The 18000-nt window shown below is 33.2% G+C and overlaps 2 protein-coding genes across 3 annotated transcripts; one reads left to right on the forward strand and one right to left on the reverse strand.

Moving 5' to 3' along the window:
• The first annotated feature begins 5607 nt into the window (after positions 1-5607).
• LOC112702617 (auxin response factor 8) lies at positions 5608-13590 on the forward strand. 2 transcript variants are annotated; one of them, XM_025753738.3, is made up of 15 exons: positions 5608-6032; positions 6107-6438; positions 6614-6729; positions 6861-6959; positions 7050-7106; positions 7205-7360; positions 7438-7522; positions 9417-9507; positions 9607-9771; positions 9856-9978; positions 10258-10333; positions 10692-10839; positions 11330-12342; positions 12416-12606; positions 13170-13590. In XM_025753738.3, exons 2-15 carry the CDS (start codon positions 6393-6395, stop codon positions 13291-13293), a joined length of 2490 nt encoding a protein of 829 aa, XP_025609523.1. In that variant the 5' UTR covers positions 5608-6032; positions 6107-6392; the 3' UTR covers positions 13294-13590. The 2 variants fall into 2 exon arrangements, with proteins under 2 accessions (XP_025609523.1, XP_029143748.1); XM_029287915.2 differs by having other exon boundaries at positions 5608-6438.
• A 1290-nt stretch (positions 13591-14880) lies between these two features.
• Positions 14881-16003, reverse strand: LOC112702618 (uncharacterized). Its single transcript, XM_025753741.3, has one exon. It carries the CDS (start codon positions 15739-15741, stop codon positions 15154-15156), a length of 588 nt encoding a protein of 195 aa, XP_025609526.1. The 5' UTR covers positions 15742-16003; the 3' UTR covers positions 14881-15153.
• Positions 16004-18000: the final 1997 nt, after the last annotated feature.

Genomic DNA, 18000 nt, shown 5'->3' on the forward strand with positions numbered 1-18000 from the left:
CGGATTATTAATATTCTTTCTAATAATTGTATGATAAAGAACAATTTAAATTAATATAAATGATTTTCCTCTTAATTTGATAATTATTATCATAATAATAAATTTTTAAATTTAATCAAGGACGACTTTATTATATTAACCCTTTAATTGAATAATACATATAATAATGATAAATTATTTAATATATGATAAATTAAATAATTATGATCATACAATATTTATTCTCAATAATTATATGTGTAAAAATACAGGTTTTTTAATGAAGGCTTTTATGTGTAACAAAGTGATGATGAATTCTTTAAATATCTAAAAGAACATAATAATAATAATAATAATAATAATAATAATAATAATAATAATAATAATAATAATAATAATAAAACGATTGGTAATACATTAACATGTCCAGTCTTACATCCTACATTCCTGCCGATAATCCTTTGACTATGAAATAAATAAATAAAAAAAATATTTTATTATTAACATCATAAAATATCACTACAAAAAATTTATTAAAATACCATTGAATTTATTGACAAATTTACTAAAAAATTTGTCAATAATGTGTTTATTGTCGAAATTACTATCAGAATAAATCTGATGGTATAACTTCAATTATTTAACAGTAAATTTTTTTATCTGCCATTAATTAATGTCAAAAAATTTTTGTTGATAATTTTTACTGTCAGATTTTTTTTTGATAAATCTACCGATAATATATTATTAATTAATAATTAAATTAAAAACTACTATCGGATTTGACCGACAATAAACTTAAATTTTAAGTTTTTTTAAAAATTTGTTTAAATATTCAATAATTTTTAAACTAATAAGTTAAAAAATATAACACTAATTAACTCAAAAAATAAATAATTTAGATAATAATAAATTTAAAAAATTAACAATAATAAATAATAAGTCAATAATTAAGTTCGAAAATAAACAAATTAAGATGAACTCAAATAATTAACAACAATTAACTAATTAACTCAAAAAATAATTAACTCAAATAACACCAGAAAAGAAATTAGAATAATACTGTTGAAAAATTTACACTTGCAGATATATTTGGATGAGCAACATTAGGTCGTATTAATCCTTAGCTTCTATGTCACTAATATTCTCACTTTAACTGATATAAAATTACATAATTATCACAGAATTTGAAACAAAATCATAAATATAGAATTAAAAATTAGAATAATAAAAACAAAATTTGAAACACAAAATCATCAAAGCAGAATTCAAAATTAGAATCATAAACAAAATTGTAAACACAAAATCATCAAAACGGAATAAAAAAAACCTAAATCAAAACAGAATTAAAAAATTATAAATCAAAATAGAATTAAAAAAATCCTAAATCAAAATAGAATTATTGAAACAAAATCATAAAAATATAATTAAAAATCATAATAATAAACACAAAATTTGAAACACAAAATCATCAAAATAGAATTCAAAATCAGAATCATAAATAGAATTTCAAACACAGAAACATCAAAACAAAATTAAAAAAATCTTAAATCAAAATAGATTAACACAAAACCTAAACCAAAACAGAATTAAAAACAAAAATCCTAAATCAGATACCATCTAGTGTGTGTTGTTGTTGTGCGTAGAGAATGACGGCATCTGTTGATGCGAGGAGGACGACGAAGAGAGAAGCGTTTCGAGGATGGGGAAGGGAGAGGAAAGGGTCGCGCCACCGTGGAATATGAGTCAGGGTGTTGTAGGGCGGCGTCAACGACAAAAAAGAGGGAGGAACTTCGTCGCTGTGAGAGGCTGAGAGAGTAAAAGGAGATTCGGCACTGGAAGAGTGGGAGTGGGGGTGTTTTAATGCTGTGAAGAGTGAGACTGAAGAGGAGATCTTTTAGAGGTTGTTGGTGGTGTCGACGTTGACAGAGGGGGCTGCCGGAGATGGTTTTAGGGGGAGAGATGCAGAGAAAGAAAATGGTTTAGAGAGAGAGTATGTGTGGGTCTTTTAAAATGAGGGGAGAGGGCGTGCGATTCCAATTTAGGACAAAATTACTTTCAAATTTACTGGCGGATAAATTCGACGGTAATACATTGTGCGTGACCAAAATGCAACGTTCTATTAGTTGAGCTTTACCACCGATAATTCCGACGGTAGTGATCGCGCCAATTGATCTTTTTTCCCTCTAAATATTACTGAATTTACCATAAAAAATATAATCCGATGGTAATTTTTTTATCTGACGAATTTATTATTAAATCTGTTGTCAGTAAACCCGACACTAATGTTTGATGCTACCGTCTAACGCTAAATCTGATAATAAATTCAACAAGTATTCAATATTTTTCTTTTGTAGTGTGTCATTTAAAACTGAAAAGGTTCAATATTTATGACACTAACTATATTATTTGTACACAAAAAATTAATCATTATTTATTTAATTAATTATTCGTATAAAATATATATTAAAATATAAAATATATTAAACATATATAAAATAATACATATATAGCTATATAAGTATATGAGGATTGATTTTTCAAATACAAATAATATTTTCATTGTGAAAATAGTCTATTGAAAATTCAAGATTGGGTTGATGTCTTGATGAGGAAGGTTTTTTTTTTAAGTCTTGTTGATTAGGGCAAGTATTATGAGTTATGTACAATCCGTAGTTGCATGCACTCCCACGCAACCGCCTATGTAACTACTGGTTATATAATGTAACTATGTACTATATATGTAGGTGATTAGAGAAGAAAAAGGGGATAAAGGCAATAATATAATACAAAAATGATAATGCCATTCTTGTTTTTTTGATAACGTCATTTTTTATATAAATTTTTTTAATTATATTTTTGTATAAATTTATAAAAAAAGAATAATATTATTAAAATAGAAATAACATTATCATCTACTATATAATAAGGTGCAAAATGAAAACCTAAATCCATAGTATGAAAGATTAAAGGAGGAGAAATATTTCTTTTTTTCATGTTAATAGATATAGACACTTATTACTCATGATATAAGATTATTATACTAAGAGATGTCTATTCTCATACTGAATGAAATTGTGTAAAGAACTGAGAATGAAAATGAACAATAAATTATGTGGATCTCATCATTTTTTTAAATAAAATATAATTTTACTATCAAATATGATAACATACATCAGTGGCTTTTAGTGGAAAGGGGACGATGGCCCTCCCAAGTCTCTAATTTTTTAGTTTAATTTTTTTTTAATTTTTAATTTTTTTCTCTTCTTAACTTATATTTTTTATATTTGTTTTTCCCAAAAAAATTTCTAGCTCTGCCTCTCTCACATACACTATGTATTCTATATATATATATATATATATATATATATATATTTACTCTATATGTAAAAATTCACCCTAAAAAAAGTGAGAGGTGCTAGCTAAAAAACATAAGCAAGATTTGATAAGCCTCTCTTCAGTTCATTGATAAGTTCATATTTAGTTAGTATTTTGTTCCTAACCTTTTTGAAAATGTGGGAACTGAAGTGCTATATATAGGAAATAGATTTTCAATGTTTATTTCGAATTTTTATTTAATTTATTAAAGTGCCATCTCACATTATGATATCATATATTATTTGAGAGAAAATCTTCTATAATGTAATATAAATTACATTTTACAAAATCAATTATATGAGAAAAATTGAAAAAAAGTCGTTCCCATACATATGCTGGAGACCAATTATAATTCCTAATTAAGATTTTGACGGTCTATTAAAACCATGGTCCTTTCTAATATCATTTTAAAATGGACCCAAATAGGCATAATTTTTTATTCGAGATAGAAGATTTTGGCTCATCATAAGTATCTTTCTTCCAAAATAAAATTTGTTATGTTCTGTATTTTATATTATTAAGGAAGGATTAAGACATATCTAAAAGAATGTAAGTGGTTTTTTTATATTAAAAAAAGTAAAGTATTAAATTGGTCTCCTATATTTAGATTTAATTTTATTTTGGTTCCTAAAGTTTAAAATGTCTTATTTAAATTCAAAAAAAAATTATTTAGTTTCAATGTAATTCTGTCATAAAGTCAATATTAAATAATTAATGTCATTGTTCCACCAAATCTTATTGTCCTTTCCTAAAAAGAGGTACAAGCTCGAAAGGCATAGAATCAACCGCGGATGTATCACCACGAGCTATTGGCCTTAATTCAAGCACATAAAAAACCGAGAACTCACTTTTCGTGGGGAAGTTCACGAGGACAAGGCCATCGTCACCTCTACCGTTGGGAGCTTTTTTCGGCAATAAAAAAATTTGGTTATATAAGTTTTTCATGTCTAAAAATTGAGTTTCGTTAATTATTTAATATTGAATTTATGGCAGGATTATATTAAAGTTAAATAATTTTTTTTCATTCAAATAGAATATTTTAAAATTTAAGGACCAAAACAAGATTAAATTCAAACGTAGGAGACCAATTTAGTATTTAACAAAAAAAATTAACACTATATTTGGATGACAAAAGAAAATCAAAAAAGAGAAAATAAAAAAATAATACGAGCAAAAGTCAAAGGAAAAAATATATATAATTGAGAAGAAAATAAAAGAAGAGGAGGATAAAATAGTATAAAATTAAAAAATATGTATTACATAAAATACAAGTAAGAGTAATATTTAAACTAATTTTTAAAAAAATTTTAGTTAAATCTTTTAGACTTCAATAAATTTTAATTATCAAATAAATTTTTAAATTTTTATTTCGTTAAATAAATTAATTCTTAGATTAGATTGTTTGTCTATATAAATAAACTAATACAAAAATTTAAAAAATTATTTTATTTTTATTGAATAATAATAAATACTAATTATCTAATAAATAAAAAATAAAAAATTAATTTAATAATTAAAATTTTTTATAAATTAAAATATTCGACTAAAAATATTTTAAAAATTAATTTGGAATATTATTGTACAAGTTTTTATTCCAAACTTAGGGAGTAAAGTTAATGTGGGCCTGATGAGATGTGGTTTTTCATTTTCATTTTCTTAATTTTTTTTCCATCCTTTTTCTTTCTTTCTATTTTCCTTTAAACCAAACAAATACATAAGTGAATAATGAGTTTTTTCTTTTGGGGGGTGGTGGTGAAAATGAAATAGTGAATCTGCAATATATAAAAGAGTAGAAAAAAACAATAATAAAAAATAAAAAGAAGGTATGCATATCCATCAATGACAATCTATTTGCTTTTAACTTTTTCTTGCTACTTATTACGCCTCACACAATCAATCAGCACGCGCTCTCTCCTTCCCTCTTTTATAGTTTTATTTCCTACACATATTTTTATTTCCATTAAAATACTACAATATTATTATCTTATTATTTATTTCTGGTAATTTTATATTTATTTATTTTTTCTCACCTTCATAATACTCCATACTCTGACAACGACCACTGAAGGATGGTGGCACATGCCTGCTGTCACATCAGACATAAACCAGCGGCTACGATTAACTTGTACGGAAGATCCAACGGTCTTTATCTGTTCACTGAGGTTTCTCTCTCCTCACTTTCTCTCTCCTCTGCACCCATGTCCAGCTCGGTCGGGACCCCCTTATATATGGCAAAGACCCTCCTTTTACTTTCTCTCTCTCTCTTCTCTCTCTCTCTCACTCTCACTCTCACTCTCACTCGTCACTGTTCAATTTTTCAAACCCAAAAATAATAAAAATAATAAAAATAATAAAAAATCTCTTCTTCAGTATTGTGGGGTGTGTGTCTCAGTGATAGATAAACCACAAAAGAGGGACTTTACTTCATTCAACACACTTTCATTCACTTGCTGTTTTTTGCCGCTGCTACTTGCTATTCTTGCAACCCTTTCATTCATTTCATTCATATATTCCTGCTTTATTATCTTTCTTCCTTCTTTTTTTTTTTTTTTTGCTTTTTTTGTTCTTTTACTATTTCTGTTCCTTTCATGGAGATCTTGAACAACATGTTACCAACCTTTTTGATGCAGTTGGTGGTGGTGCAGCTTGGTTAATTCTCAATTGTGTTCAACTCATAGGTCATCATGTTCCATGCCTTGGTTTGATTGAAATGTTTTGTTGCAAAGACTAATATAATAGCCCCCTTTTGCAGGGAAGGGTTGAATTGATTCTCTTCTAGGTAGTTGTTGGTTCTGGCTTCCTTTTTTTAGTTATATAAGTACTATGGTGAATTGGTGATGGTGTTGTGTTTTATGGATCCCATTGCTGAGTGATGTGTGTTTTTTGTGGGGATGGGGTGCATTGGCAAGTGGGAGGAATGTAAAGGGTTTGCGAGAATTTGAGGGTGGTGATGGTGGAAATGAGTTAGGGTTCCATGTGTGTTTATGTGATTGCTGAACACTTTGTCTTCAAAAGGAGGGAAAAGGGTAAAGCTTGATATGAAGCTTTCAACATCAGGGTTGCCTCAGCAGGGACAACATGAAGGTATCTATTCATTGCATTTCTCTTTCTCTCTCTCTTTTGCATAGTGGAAAAAAAAATTGAAATTTTAGCATCCAAATATTATGAGTCTCTTTCAATGCCCCTTTTGTGTTTGTTTCAATGCCACTGTGAGTGTTTCCCTTTTTCTCTCTTTTTTTTGGTATAACTTGATTGATAGGAGGGGAGAAGAAGTGCTTGAATTCTGAGCTATGGCATGCATGTGCGGGTCCATTGGTGTCCCTACCAACTGCAGGGACTCGTGTGGTTTACTTCCCTCAGGGTCATAGTGAGCAGGTGCTTTATACTTCATTGATTGTTTCGGTATCGTGCATTTTTCCTTCTTCGGAAGGTACATTAACTTTGTTGTGGTTGATTATGCATATGAATCAACATTGAACTGAACATGTTCTGAACAATGATTCTAGGTTGCTGCCACAACTAACCGAGAAGTTGATGGCCACATACCAAATTACCCGAGCTTGCCGCCCCAATTGATTTGCCAACTTCACAATGTTACGATGCATGTCGGTATTATATCTTTAGTAATGATAGTTGAGTTGCCTTTGCCTCATTAGAGTAAACTCAGTCAACTAGGATATGCATTAATTTTCCAGGCAGATGTTGAAACAGATGAAGTTTATGCCCAAATGACACTGCAGCCGTTGACTCCGGTATTTTTTCCGTCTTTGACAGCTTGTTTTGTTTGTAACGAGGCTGTTTTATATTTCTAGAGTTGAAGTTTTTGCTTTTGGTTATACATTGCATGTAGCAAGAGCAGAAGGATACCTTTCTTCCCATGGAATTGGGAGTTCCAAGTAAGCAGCCCTCAAATTATTTTTGCAAGACCTTAACGGCTAGTGACACCAGCACACATGGAGGGTTTTCCGTTCCTCGTCGTGCAGCTGAGAAAGTTTTCCCTCCGCTGGTAGTATCCATTGTATTTCCTTTGTGTTTTACTCTGGTAGAATATAGATGCATTTCTCTTCTGTTTGGGTTGTACAGGATTTCTCGCAGCAACCGCCTGCTCAAGAATTAATTGCTAGGGATCTCCATGATGTTGAGTGGAAATTTCGTCATATTTTTAGAGGTAAGAGTCTGTGTTATTTTGTTATTTTATCACATGAATTTCTTTATGTCAAAGAGGATCATAGCAATAGTTCTTGTTCCTTTGACTGCAATGGCTTGCTATTTTATACTTCTACCATTTTCATTTGTGGATTTTCCCTGTTTCTGTATAACAATAAAGCTAGCATAGTAGCATGATTAAAAAATGGGTAAAGTATGTTTTTGTCCCTAATGTTTGTGCTTTTCTTAAAAAATATCCATAACGTTTAGTTTCATTCAATTTTGTCTCTAATGTTTTTTATTTGTGTCAAAATTACCCCTGAACATTAACTCCATCTAAAACGTTAGAAACAAAATTGAAAACATCTAGGGATAGCTTTGACACAAATCGAAAACCTCAGGGATAAAATTCAATAAAGTAAAAACGTTAGGGACAAAATTGTATGAAATTAACCGTTAGGGGTATTTTTGAAGAAAATCGCAAACATTAGAGATAAAAAGTATACTTTACCCTTAAAAAACTGAAATATCTGCTGAAAGCATAGATAGGAGGTTTTCAAGGTTAACTGAATCTTCTTGTATGCTAGTTTGTCATCCTGATTCACATGTTTCCTATTAAGTGATAGTTACATGATTTGCTTTAATGTCTTGCCTTTCTTAAAATGAAATAAAAAAATTTCTTTAATCTTATATAGGATAGGGCCTGTTTGTTCCCCAAAAGACATGCCAGCAAACCAATACATGCTTTTTTTAGCATGTATGAAATTTATGCTGTACTGGCTTGGGTGTATATTTGCATTGATTATCCCAGAATACACATTATGATTTTAATTTTAGAGTAGGGGAGGTAGAATCTTAATGCAACTAAGCACGTTAATGTCACTAGCTATGGTATATCTTAAATGATTTTAAGATATATATTGCTTATGATCATTGAGCAATTTTTTCTGTACCATCATGAATTTTGTGGTTGTGTATGGAAAATGCATAAGCTTCAAACTTATAAATTAGCACATCAGTTGATCTTAGAATCTTGGTTGTTAAACTCTCATGTTAACTCTTAAAACTCTTATGAGTTTAGATTACTAAAACAAGTTAATAGTGACTATCCCTGTTTTATCAAATATAGATCTATTACGTGCAAATGATGTGGTGAATCAATTAGGTTTCTCTAGAATACTGAACACATCCTGTGAAGAACATAAATAATATCTAATTTAAGTGATCTGTGACCCAAGCTGAAATGTGTATTTCCGAGATTTTAACATTACGGTAAGAAATTACAGTCTCCTACTGATTGTCATCCAATAGGAAATCAAATTGTAGTATTGTACTATTAAGAAAGTCGATCTTCCCTTGTACACAAGGGGATTAAGTCCAAATTGTTATGATGTTTTCTGGAGTGTAAAAGGCTGTGTATGGATAGAGCTTAGCAATGTAATGATTTTGGTTTTCCCCTTCTCTCAAACCGGACATTTCTACATTATCTTAGTGTGGGACCAAAGGGATTTATTTACAATAAAGTAATGTAGCAAAACCAACTATTTACTTTGATAAATACATCCAAATATGCTGGATTGCTGGCACATCTGTAGATTCCCTCAATTTTATAGACATTCTTTTACCCCATTAAAATCGGACCTTTAGTAAACATGGCAGCCAGCTAAAGTACCTTTTAACAAAGAACATTGGCTTCTGAAAAGGTTGTTTCAAATATTTGGTCTCCGGTCTATGCTGGGTCTCTGCCATTGAAGTATACATTTGTTTTGTACCTCTTAACAGAAATTTCTTTCTACCAATCCTCTTTTGATATTTGATAGTACTTGATTTATTGTTTAAGCAAGCAGGCTTGTAGTAACTACATAAATTAGTAAAACAATTAAGGTGACATGTCTGTTGCTTGCATATCATTTCAGGGCAGCCAAAGAGGCACCTTCTTACTACCGGCTGGAGTGTATTTGTTAGTGCCAAAAGACTTGTGGCAGGAGATTCTGTGCTTTTCATATGGTGTTCACTTTTACCTTTTTGGCAACATAATTTTCCCTTGGATGCTACAGAGAGTTTGTTTGTTGTTTTTCTCTAATCTATCTGCATTTTCATTATTAGGAACGAAAAGAATCAGCTTCTTTTAGGAATACGTCGTGCCAATAGACCACAAACTGTAATGCCTTCATCAGTTCTATCCAGTGACAGTATGCATATTGGCCTTCTGGCAGCCGCTGCCCATGCTGCAGCAACTAATAGTTGTTTCACAGTGTTCTATAATCCAAGGTTGTGAATTTAGTATACGTTTCATCTTCTGAACCATCCTATTAGAAATTACAATGCTTATTTTGACAGTCTTATCATGCGCAGGGCTAGTCCATCCGAGTTTGTCATACCACTTTCAAAGTATATCAAAGCTGTATACCATACCCGTGTTTCTGTTGGTATGCGTTTCAGGATGCTTTTCGAGACTGAAGAATCAAGTGTCCGGAGGTACTTACAACAATCAAATATATTTATTTTATTTTATTTTATTCTTTTGCTAGGACAAATATAGTTGAATATATGATACAGGAGTAACTTAAAGTGAATGCTATGCTCTGTTAGTTTGGTACTATGCATGAATATGCTTATAGATATTTTCATCATGGTAACAGACAAACAAAGTAAAATTTGGTGATTTCACCAAAAGGGTGGTAGAATTCACTTTTGCAGTGTGGCACCATTCTATTTTGCTTTTACTTAGGCTGTAGTCACATTTTTTTTTTGCAGGTACATGGGTACAATAACTGGAATAAGTGACTTGGATCCAGTTCGATGGCCAAATTCTCATTGGCGATCTGTAAAGGTATATAAGACCACAATCTAATGCATAAAACTAGGCAGCATTTCATGCAATGTATTCTGTTATTGAATCGAAGTTAATGCATTTTGCAAATATAACGTTAAAGAATTATAAAGGTGCAGATGTTATATTTGGTTATGGTACTGCAGCTTTCTTCTTTTGCAGCCATTTGTTATTATTAAGAACATGTTTAACTAAATACAAGGTTAAATATCTCAGTCAGGAAAGATAAGGACACGATTCAATTGGCACAAAGCTTCAAATTTGTGACTTAAAAAGTTTCCTTCACTTCATCTGATGTTTAAATCTCCTAAGCTAGCAACTTCATGAGTAAGTTTTTCTTTGTTCTTTACCTTTGTAGGTTGGTTGGGATGAATCCACAGCAGGAGATAGGCAGCCACGAGTATCATTATGGGAAATTGAGCCTTTAACAACATTCCCAATGTATCCATCACTATTCCCACTCAGATTGAAACGTCCATGGCATCCAGGCACCTCATCTTTTCTTGGTACTAGTTTTATTTTGGTACCAAGTTTTTTAAAAGCGTCTTCCACCTAATTATGATGTACATTGTATAATGTGACATTAATGCCATGGATTAAAGAAGAGATATTGTTTCATATTAGAGAGCAGACAATTTGATAAGATTTTGTAATGTTTTTTTTTTATATTTACATATTCCCTTTTTCCTTGTTTCCTAAAACAAATATTTTCCAGATCCTCCGCAGCCCCACAATTTTTTTTTCCTTGTCGATGTATCTTCTAATGAAAAATAGTTAAAATTGAATGTTGAAAACTCCATTATGTGCCGTCAAATGATTTAGATGGAACTCAAATTAGGCCAATTAGATTTTCGATATTCTTCATGCAGAAGGGGAACTCTTTGTTCATATTTACTTAATTGCCCTAGAGTCTCCAACCATGCCAATATAAGAAGTGGATGTGGTTGGTTAAGTACACTTGTATGTCTCTCTTTTTAACAAAATATCGTGTTACAGATGGCAGAGATGATGCAACTAATGGGCTAATGTGGCTGAGAGGTGGAGCTGGCGACCAAGGTCTGAATTCCCTCAATTTTCAAACTGTCGGTATGCTGCCATGGATGCAGCAGAGGCTCGATCCGGCTTTGCTTGGAAATGATCACAATCAGCAATACCAAGCAATGTTGGCAGCTGGTTTGCAAAACATGGGGAGTGGAGAACTCTTGAGGCAACAAATGATGAATTTCCAACAGCCTTTCAATTATCTCCAACAACCAGGAAATGTCAACACTCCTATCCAGCTTCAACAGCAGCAAACAATTCAGCAATCAGTGACTTCTAATATCTTGCAGCAACAAGCCCCGGTATTGACAGAGAACTTGTCGCAGCAGCTCTTTCAGAAATCGAACAACCGAGAAGACCATGCGCAGCAGCAGCATCAGCATCAGCAGCACACTTATCAGGATGCACTTTTAGTTCAAGGTGACCAGCTCCACCAAAGGCAACACTCTAGCTTGCCTTCACCATCGTACTCGAAACCTGAGTTTGTAGATGGCAGCATGAAGTTTGAAGGATCAGGTTCGCCAGGACAGAACATGCTTGGTTCACTTTGTCCTGAAGGGAGCAGCAATCTCTTGAATCTATCTAGAGGTGGTCAGTCTATACCAACCGAACAGTTGCCCCAACAATCATGGCCCCCAAAGTATACACCTCTTCAGGTCAATGCTTTCAGCAACTCAATGTCACACGTGCAATATTCTGGAAAAGATATTGCAGTGGCATCACCACATCGTAATTCAGATGCTCAGAACCCGACTCTCTTTGGAGTCAATATTGATTCATCTGGTCTTCTACTCCCCACCACTGTCCCCCATTACACAACCTCATCTGCTGATACCGATGCTTCAACAATGCCGTTAGGGGATTCTGGATTCCAGGGCCCTCTATATGCTTGCATGCAAGATTCATCTGAGTTAATGCAAAGTGCGGGACAAGTTGACCCCCAAAACCAGACACCAACATTTGTCAAGGTTTGAGTCATATGCTATTGCTGTTAACTGCTGCTTTTCGAGTCATTTATAATCTAGTTTTGTATTTCCACAGGTTTATAAATCAGGGTCAGTTGGGCGCTCACTTGACATCTCCCGGTTCAGCAGCTATCATGAACTGAGAGAAGAGTTGGCTCAGATGTTTGGAATTGAGGGGAAGTTAGAAGACCCTCTTAGATCAGGCTGGCAGCTTGTATTCGTCGACAGGGAGAATGATATTCTTCTCCTTGGGGACGATCCATGGGAGTAAGTACAACTTCATATTTACTGAATGAATTTGCCTTATTATATCCACAACCCTTCACCTTAGCAAAACATGCAAATTCTTTTTATTGTCTTTAAAAAGGTTTTGGTCCTTGTAAATATTGTAAATCTTGGTTATGTTTGCAATGAAATTTCCTTTTGGTTTCAATCCAAACATTTCAAAACAGAAAAAGAAAAAATTGGTTTTGACTCCTATAAGATTCCTGTTTTGATATCATATACATTAATACATTTTGAAAAATAATTTGATTTTGTCCACAAAAGGTTATGATAATTTGCTACTATGATAATATTATCCAAACCAAATTACCATAAATATTTTAGAGACAAACAAATATAGAATATTACTAGTATTGGGGATTAAGAACCATCAAAATTATGATTATGATAGGGGCTTAAACGAAATGTTTTTTAAAATATTTGAATCCAAGCCAATTTTAATAAGCGCCAAAACCAACACTGACAGTATTTTTAAACCTTATTTATTTCATTTTTGTTGACATTTTTCCTTTTGGTATGTGGATTTTCTGCATATCCTCTTATAGATCATTTGTCAACAATGTTTGGTATATCAAAATACTTTCACCTGAGGATATTCAGAAGATGGGAGAACAAGCCGTAGAATCTCGTGACGGTGTTCCTGGCCTACCATCGATAGGCGAATACTGATATGTTGAAAACTGTATCCCTTCAATTCCCATGGTCATGACTTTAAGTATTACATGTTTGAGCACTACTTTTAGACCAGAACTTGCATATCCAGATATGTTCTGTATTATTTATCTATTCCACTTTTATCATCCTTATTACTTGGAGAATTTGTAAGGTTTTAAGAATTATGATGAGAAACTTAGGATAAACTATTTTTGTTTAATCAAAAGAATCTTTAGGACAAACATTTGTTCTACTAGTTTGTAACTTGCGCACTGAAAGCCAGAAATGTAGTGTTATCAGTGTATTGTACTATTTGGTTCCACTCTTGCATGAGCTAATGTATTGTAGAAAGTAATGTAGACAATGCTGAAAAGTTATGTTTCATGTTTATTTGTGTGGCATTGCATCCCAGTTGAGTGTCTTACAGCTGAGTTTAGATTTTATAGTTGAATGGTCTTCAAAGGATCTCTTTTAAGGATCTCTATTTGCATTTTATTGAGTGCGGACTCCACTTTTATCTCATCCAATGGTATCCTATAAAAAATGGTGCATATAACAAATCATTTTACTAAAGATTAGCTGTGCTATAGAGTAAAACACCAAATGTTCTCTAAAAAATTTTGTTGATAAAATTATTTTTGAAAGATTGAAATGACAATGTTTTTAAAAGATTTAAAAACGTAACAAATTTTTTATATGAAGTACGTCTTTCTATTCACTTCACGTTAGACATTAGTCACATTTTAAATTTTGAATATATTTTTGTCGTTTTTTATTTTTCAAAAATATTTTTGTTAGCGACTAAAACCTTGGAGGGCATTTTTGGTAGTTTAATCTATGTTATGTGTAAATCTATGCATGAAAAAACAAGACACAATTCAAAACCTCATGTCAAACATTTTGAAAGAAAGCTTCAGGATTATTGTCTCATGGTGGATGTTACAATTTGCAACTTTCATGTCTCGCCTTCATGATTATTACTAACTTCGTCGATTAGATTTAGAAAATTAACTGATTCTTTAAAATTCTTAAACTTCCCAACGGGCCATTTTGGTCCACAACTCAAACCGGCCACCATACATAGAAGATAGAACGGTTTGAAGTAGCCACTAGCCAATTTCAATGCTTAGATACTATCAAGGAAATTCAGAATGCAAACTAATGGAGCTAACAAATCTCATAGCAATCATCAGGTCCCATCTCAATTTAATTGCATATTTAATATAAGCTAGTCGAGTACTATACTACTGCATAAGCCCTATGAGGGAGGCCTCATAACAAATTCATGTAACTACCCTCTATACACACCTACTCCTATTATATTGTTAGGCAATCAGTACTTAACAGCAGCCAAAGCAAAACCGTACCTGGCAATGAAGCACAAATTACCAGCGTTTTGGTATTCAATTGGACAAAACTCCATAAACAACAAATGTTATTACCCACACTCTAAATGTATACTAGAGTACAGTGAGCTAACCAATTCAGATATTCCATAGTTGATTTATAAATTCCATACTTTTCACACAAGTTTTGAATCAAGTTGATTTTTAGATATGCAAACTGGGAAAAAAAATAACAATGCTTCTCCAAGAAGCTAAGTTTTCAATGACATTAAGAATGCAAATTTCCTATTATTTATAATACAACTGCAATGTATCCTCAACATAGCCCATACTCAAGGCTATAATTGATGATCATAATTCATGACAGATATAGTAAATCCATTAGTATGTGTGCAGAAACGGATTACACATGTAATTAACAAATTACAAACACACCATCAAGTATTTCCTTATTAATTTCCACTGTAAATTCGATTGTTATATAAACACTTCGAAAAGGGGACGTTAATAAACCCTAATCGAATTGCTCTCATACCGCATCCTTGGTCGGAGCCGGAATAGCCTCCGCCTCTGCCTCCGGAATCTTCACGTACCCTAACTTCTTAGAGCTATTGATCTTCTCATCTTCCTCGTCGTCAAGGTAATCGTCGTAATCGTGATCGTGACGGCTGGAGAGCGAGGACCAGACGAGGTATATGGTGGTGGCGGTGAGGGCGCCGCAGCCGACGCCGAAGAGGAGGGCGGCGACAACGGAGAGGAGGTCCTTGGTGCGGTCACGGAGGGAGCCGAATTCTTCAGCGGAGAATCCGAGTGTCGCGGCGGGGCGAGTTTCAGGGGAACGGCGGCGGGGCTCTGTCATGCCGACGGAGGAATCACTGATGCTACGTGTGAAGAAAACCTTGGCGGGGAAGTGGCGGAAGGAGTGGATCTCAGTGAAGGTGGTGAGGGTAGAGCTGGAAGGGAGGGATGGATCGTCCGATGAGGGAAGGGAGAAGGTGTAGGAGGAGATGAGGAAGCTTCGGCAAGGGCGAGCGGAGGCGCCAGGGGTGGACAGTACGACGAGGAGGCTGAGGACGACGGCGGACAGCACCGGGTGGAGGAGGAGTAGTCGGGCCATTTGAGAGAGAGAATGAGGCTGTCAACTGTGAACTGTGAATTGTGACTTTGTGAGGCGTGAGGTGGGTGGGATTTTTTTTTTCCCAATTAACCCATTATCTCTCTTGCCATCTTTTCACAAATTTCATATTTTCGTATATTAAAATTAGGGTTTAGAATTTGAAAATTATATAAGATCATAAAAATAATTATATTTTATATGAAAAAATATAGGTAATTAATAATATTTTTGAACAATGTATGAATAATGTAAATTAATAGGGTTAAAAGAGTAAATTAATCTTAAATTAAGGTATAATGTATTTTTATTTGATTGGTAGTTGTTTATGTTGTTCAACATGATCATTGTTTACTTAGCATTCTCCATTTTATATTTATTGTGTGAATATTATATAAAAAACAGGAGTCAATACTTAAAATAGTCCTTGAAATTTGACTACCAATTCAATTTAACCCTTAAATTTTTAATTGACTTAAATTGTATCTTAAAATTTTAACGCGTGCCTCAAATTGACCCTTCCGTTTATTTCCGTAATCGGATAAATGACGTGGCAAATTTAGTTGACACCTTGCAATGACACAAGAAAAACGACGGCATTTTTCAAAACCCCAATTCCCTGTTCCTTCATCATTAAAAGGGCGTGTTAAATTTCTATGGTGTCAAATCCAAACAAACCAATAAGAAACTCCTGCAACATCCTTCTACCATCGCCGTATTCGTAATCGTTGCTACCTCTTTTTTGGTCGTGCAACCTTGGCCACTGCACCAACGTGCACTGTTCGTCGCCTCCTCCTTCTCCTCCTCCTCCTCCTTATGCTATATCTTCCTATTTTTTATCTTATCCATTTTGTCTTGACCAGAATAATCAGCCTCTAAATCAGCCATTTTAATCACATGAAAAGCTTCTGGAATAATGGAGAGGGGACAGTGGTTCTTGCGTTGACGACTTTGAGAACATGGAGGAGACTCCCGATGAAGGAAGATGGTGAGTTAATGTTGTAGTATTGCACTGGAATTTTATCCCCCATTCTGTATTTTCTTTTTCAATAATGATGATGATGATGATGATGATGATGATGATGATTAAGAATCAATTTGAAGTGAAATGGAGGAAGTAGAAGTGATTCTGTGGTTGTGGTTGTTGTTGTGAATGAAGTAGTTGCTCATGCGTGTGTAGATGAAGGTGATGATGATTACTTGATTACTGAAATTGGATTGGAGAAAAGCCATGGAGAAAAAGAGAGTGCGAGTGATGGATTTAATGACTATTTGGAGAGAGAATGAACAAAGAAGAAGAGATGAGTCTAAAGTTGAGGATGAGACCATACTTGAGGTTTTTGAAACTCGAAGCAGTATCCAAGCCATGGTTGCTTGAGAAGGAGGAAGAAAAAGAGGAAGAGTCAAACGATGTCGTTTTGGAACAAATAGTGAAACGATATCGTTTAATTGTGCCATGTTAGCTTTCCGATGATGGAAATGGACAGAAGGACCAATTTAAGGCACGCATTAAAATTTCAGGATACAATTTAGATCATTTGAAAATTTAAGGGCTAAATTGAATCGGTAGTCAAATTTCAGGGGTCATTTTGAGTATTAACTCAAAAAATAGATATGATTATACCGTTCAAACAAAAAAATACCATTCAAACTTGAAGGTTGTGGTAGGCTTAGAGAAGGGGGGTTGAATCTTTTTAGATTACTGAAAAGTCACTTTAAAACAAACTTTCAATTCTGATTCTGTTTGTACTCAGCAACGAAAATTTGTGAGACAATTTATTTTTGTCTCATGAATATCAGAGAACAGAACACAGCAGAGAAGAGAAAAGCTAACACCAGCATGTATCCTGGTTCGGTTGCCTTGTGCTATGCAACCTACGTCCAGTCTCCTCCACAACAATGGAGGAATTTCCACTATAGTTAAAAGTATTACATACACCGATTCCACAGGATTGACCCAATCCTTTCACACTCAAGTTATAACCTAACTTGACATTGGCTATACTAATACCTAACTCTTCACTCTTAGTGCTAACCCAACTAAGAAAGGGATACCTAACAGGTACAAGATGCAAGACACTTAATCAACCTAAAGAAATCTGAAATAACTCTAGACTTTTCTCTCAAGTGTATCACTCACCATTTTTTCACTCATGGCTTTTATTTGAGCTCTCTCACAATGCCTTTTTATTCAAGAAATTACAGAAAGATAAACATTGAAAAGTACATTACAATCTATAAAACATGAAGGAGATTGACTTC

Source organism: Arachis hypogaea, chromosome 7, assembly GCF_003086295.3.
Source record: "Arachis hypogaea cultivar Tifrunner chromosome 7, arahy.Tifrunner.gnm2.J5K5, whole genome shotgun sequence".
NCBI classification, from domain to species: domain Eukaryota; kingdom Viridiplantae; phylum Streptophyta; class Magnoliopsida; order Fabales; family Fabaceae; genus Arachis; species Arachis hypogaea.

Bases quoted from the DNA above. Each gene is read 5' to 3' on its own strand.
- LOC112702617 (XM_029287915.2), top strand. From the start codon at position 6,393: ATGAAGCTTTCAACATCAGGGTTGCCTCAGCAGGGACAACATGAAG. The intron at 6,730-6,860 runs GTGCTTTATACT...CAATGATTCTAG, and splicing joins CTCAGGGTCATAGTGAGCAG to GTTGCTGCCACAACTAACCG. The intron at 12,607-13,169 runs GTAAGTACAACT...ATCCTCTTATAG, and splicing joins CTTGGGGACGATCCATGGGA to ATCATTTGTCAACAATGTTT.
- LOC112702618 (XM_025753741.3), bottom strand. From the start codon at position 15,741: ATGGCCCGACTACTCCTCCTCCACCCGGTGCTGTCCGCCGTCGTCCTC.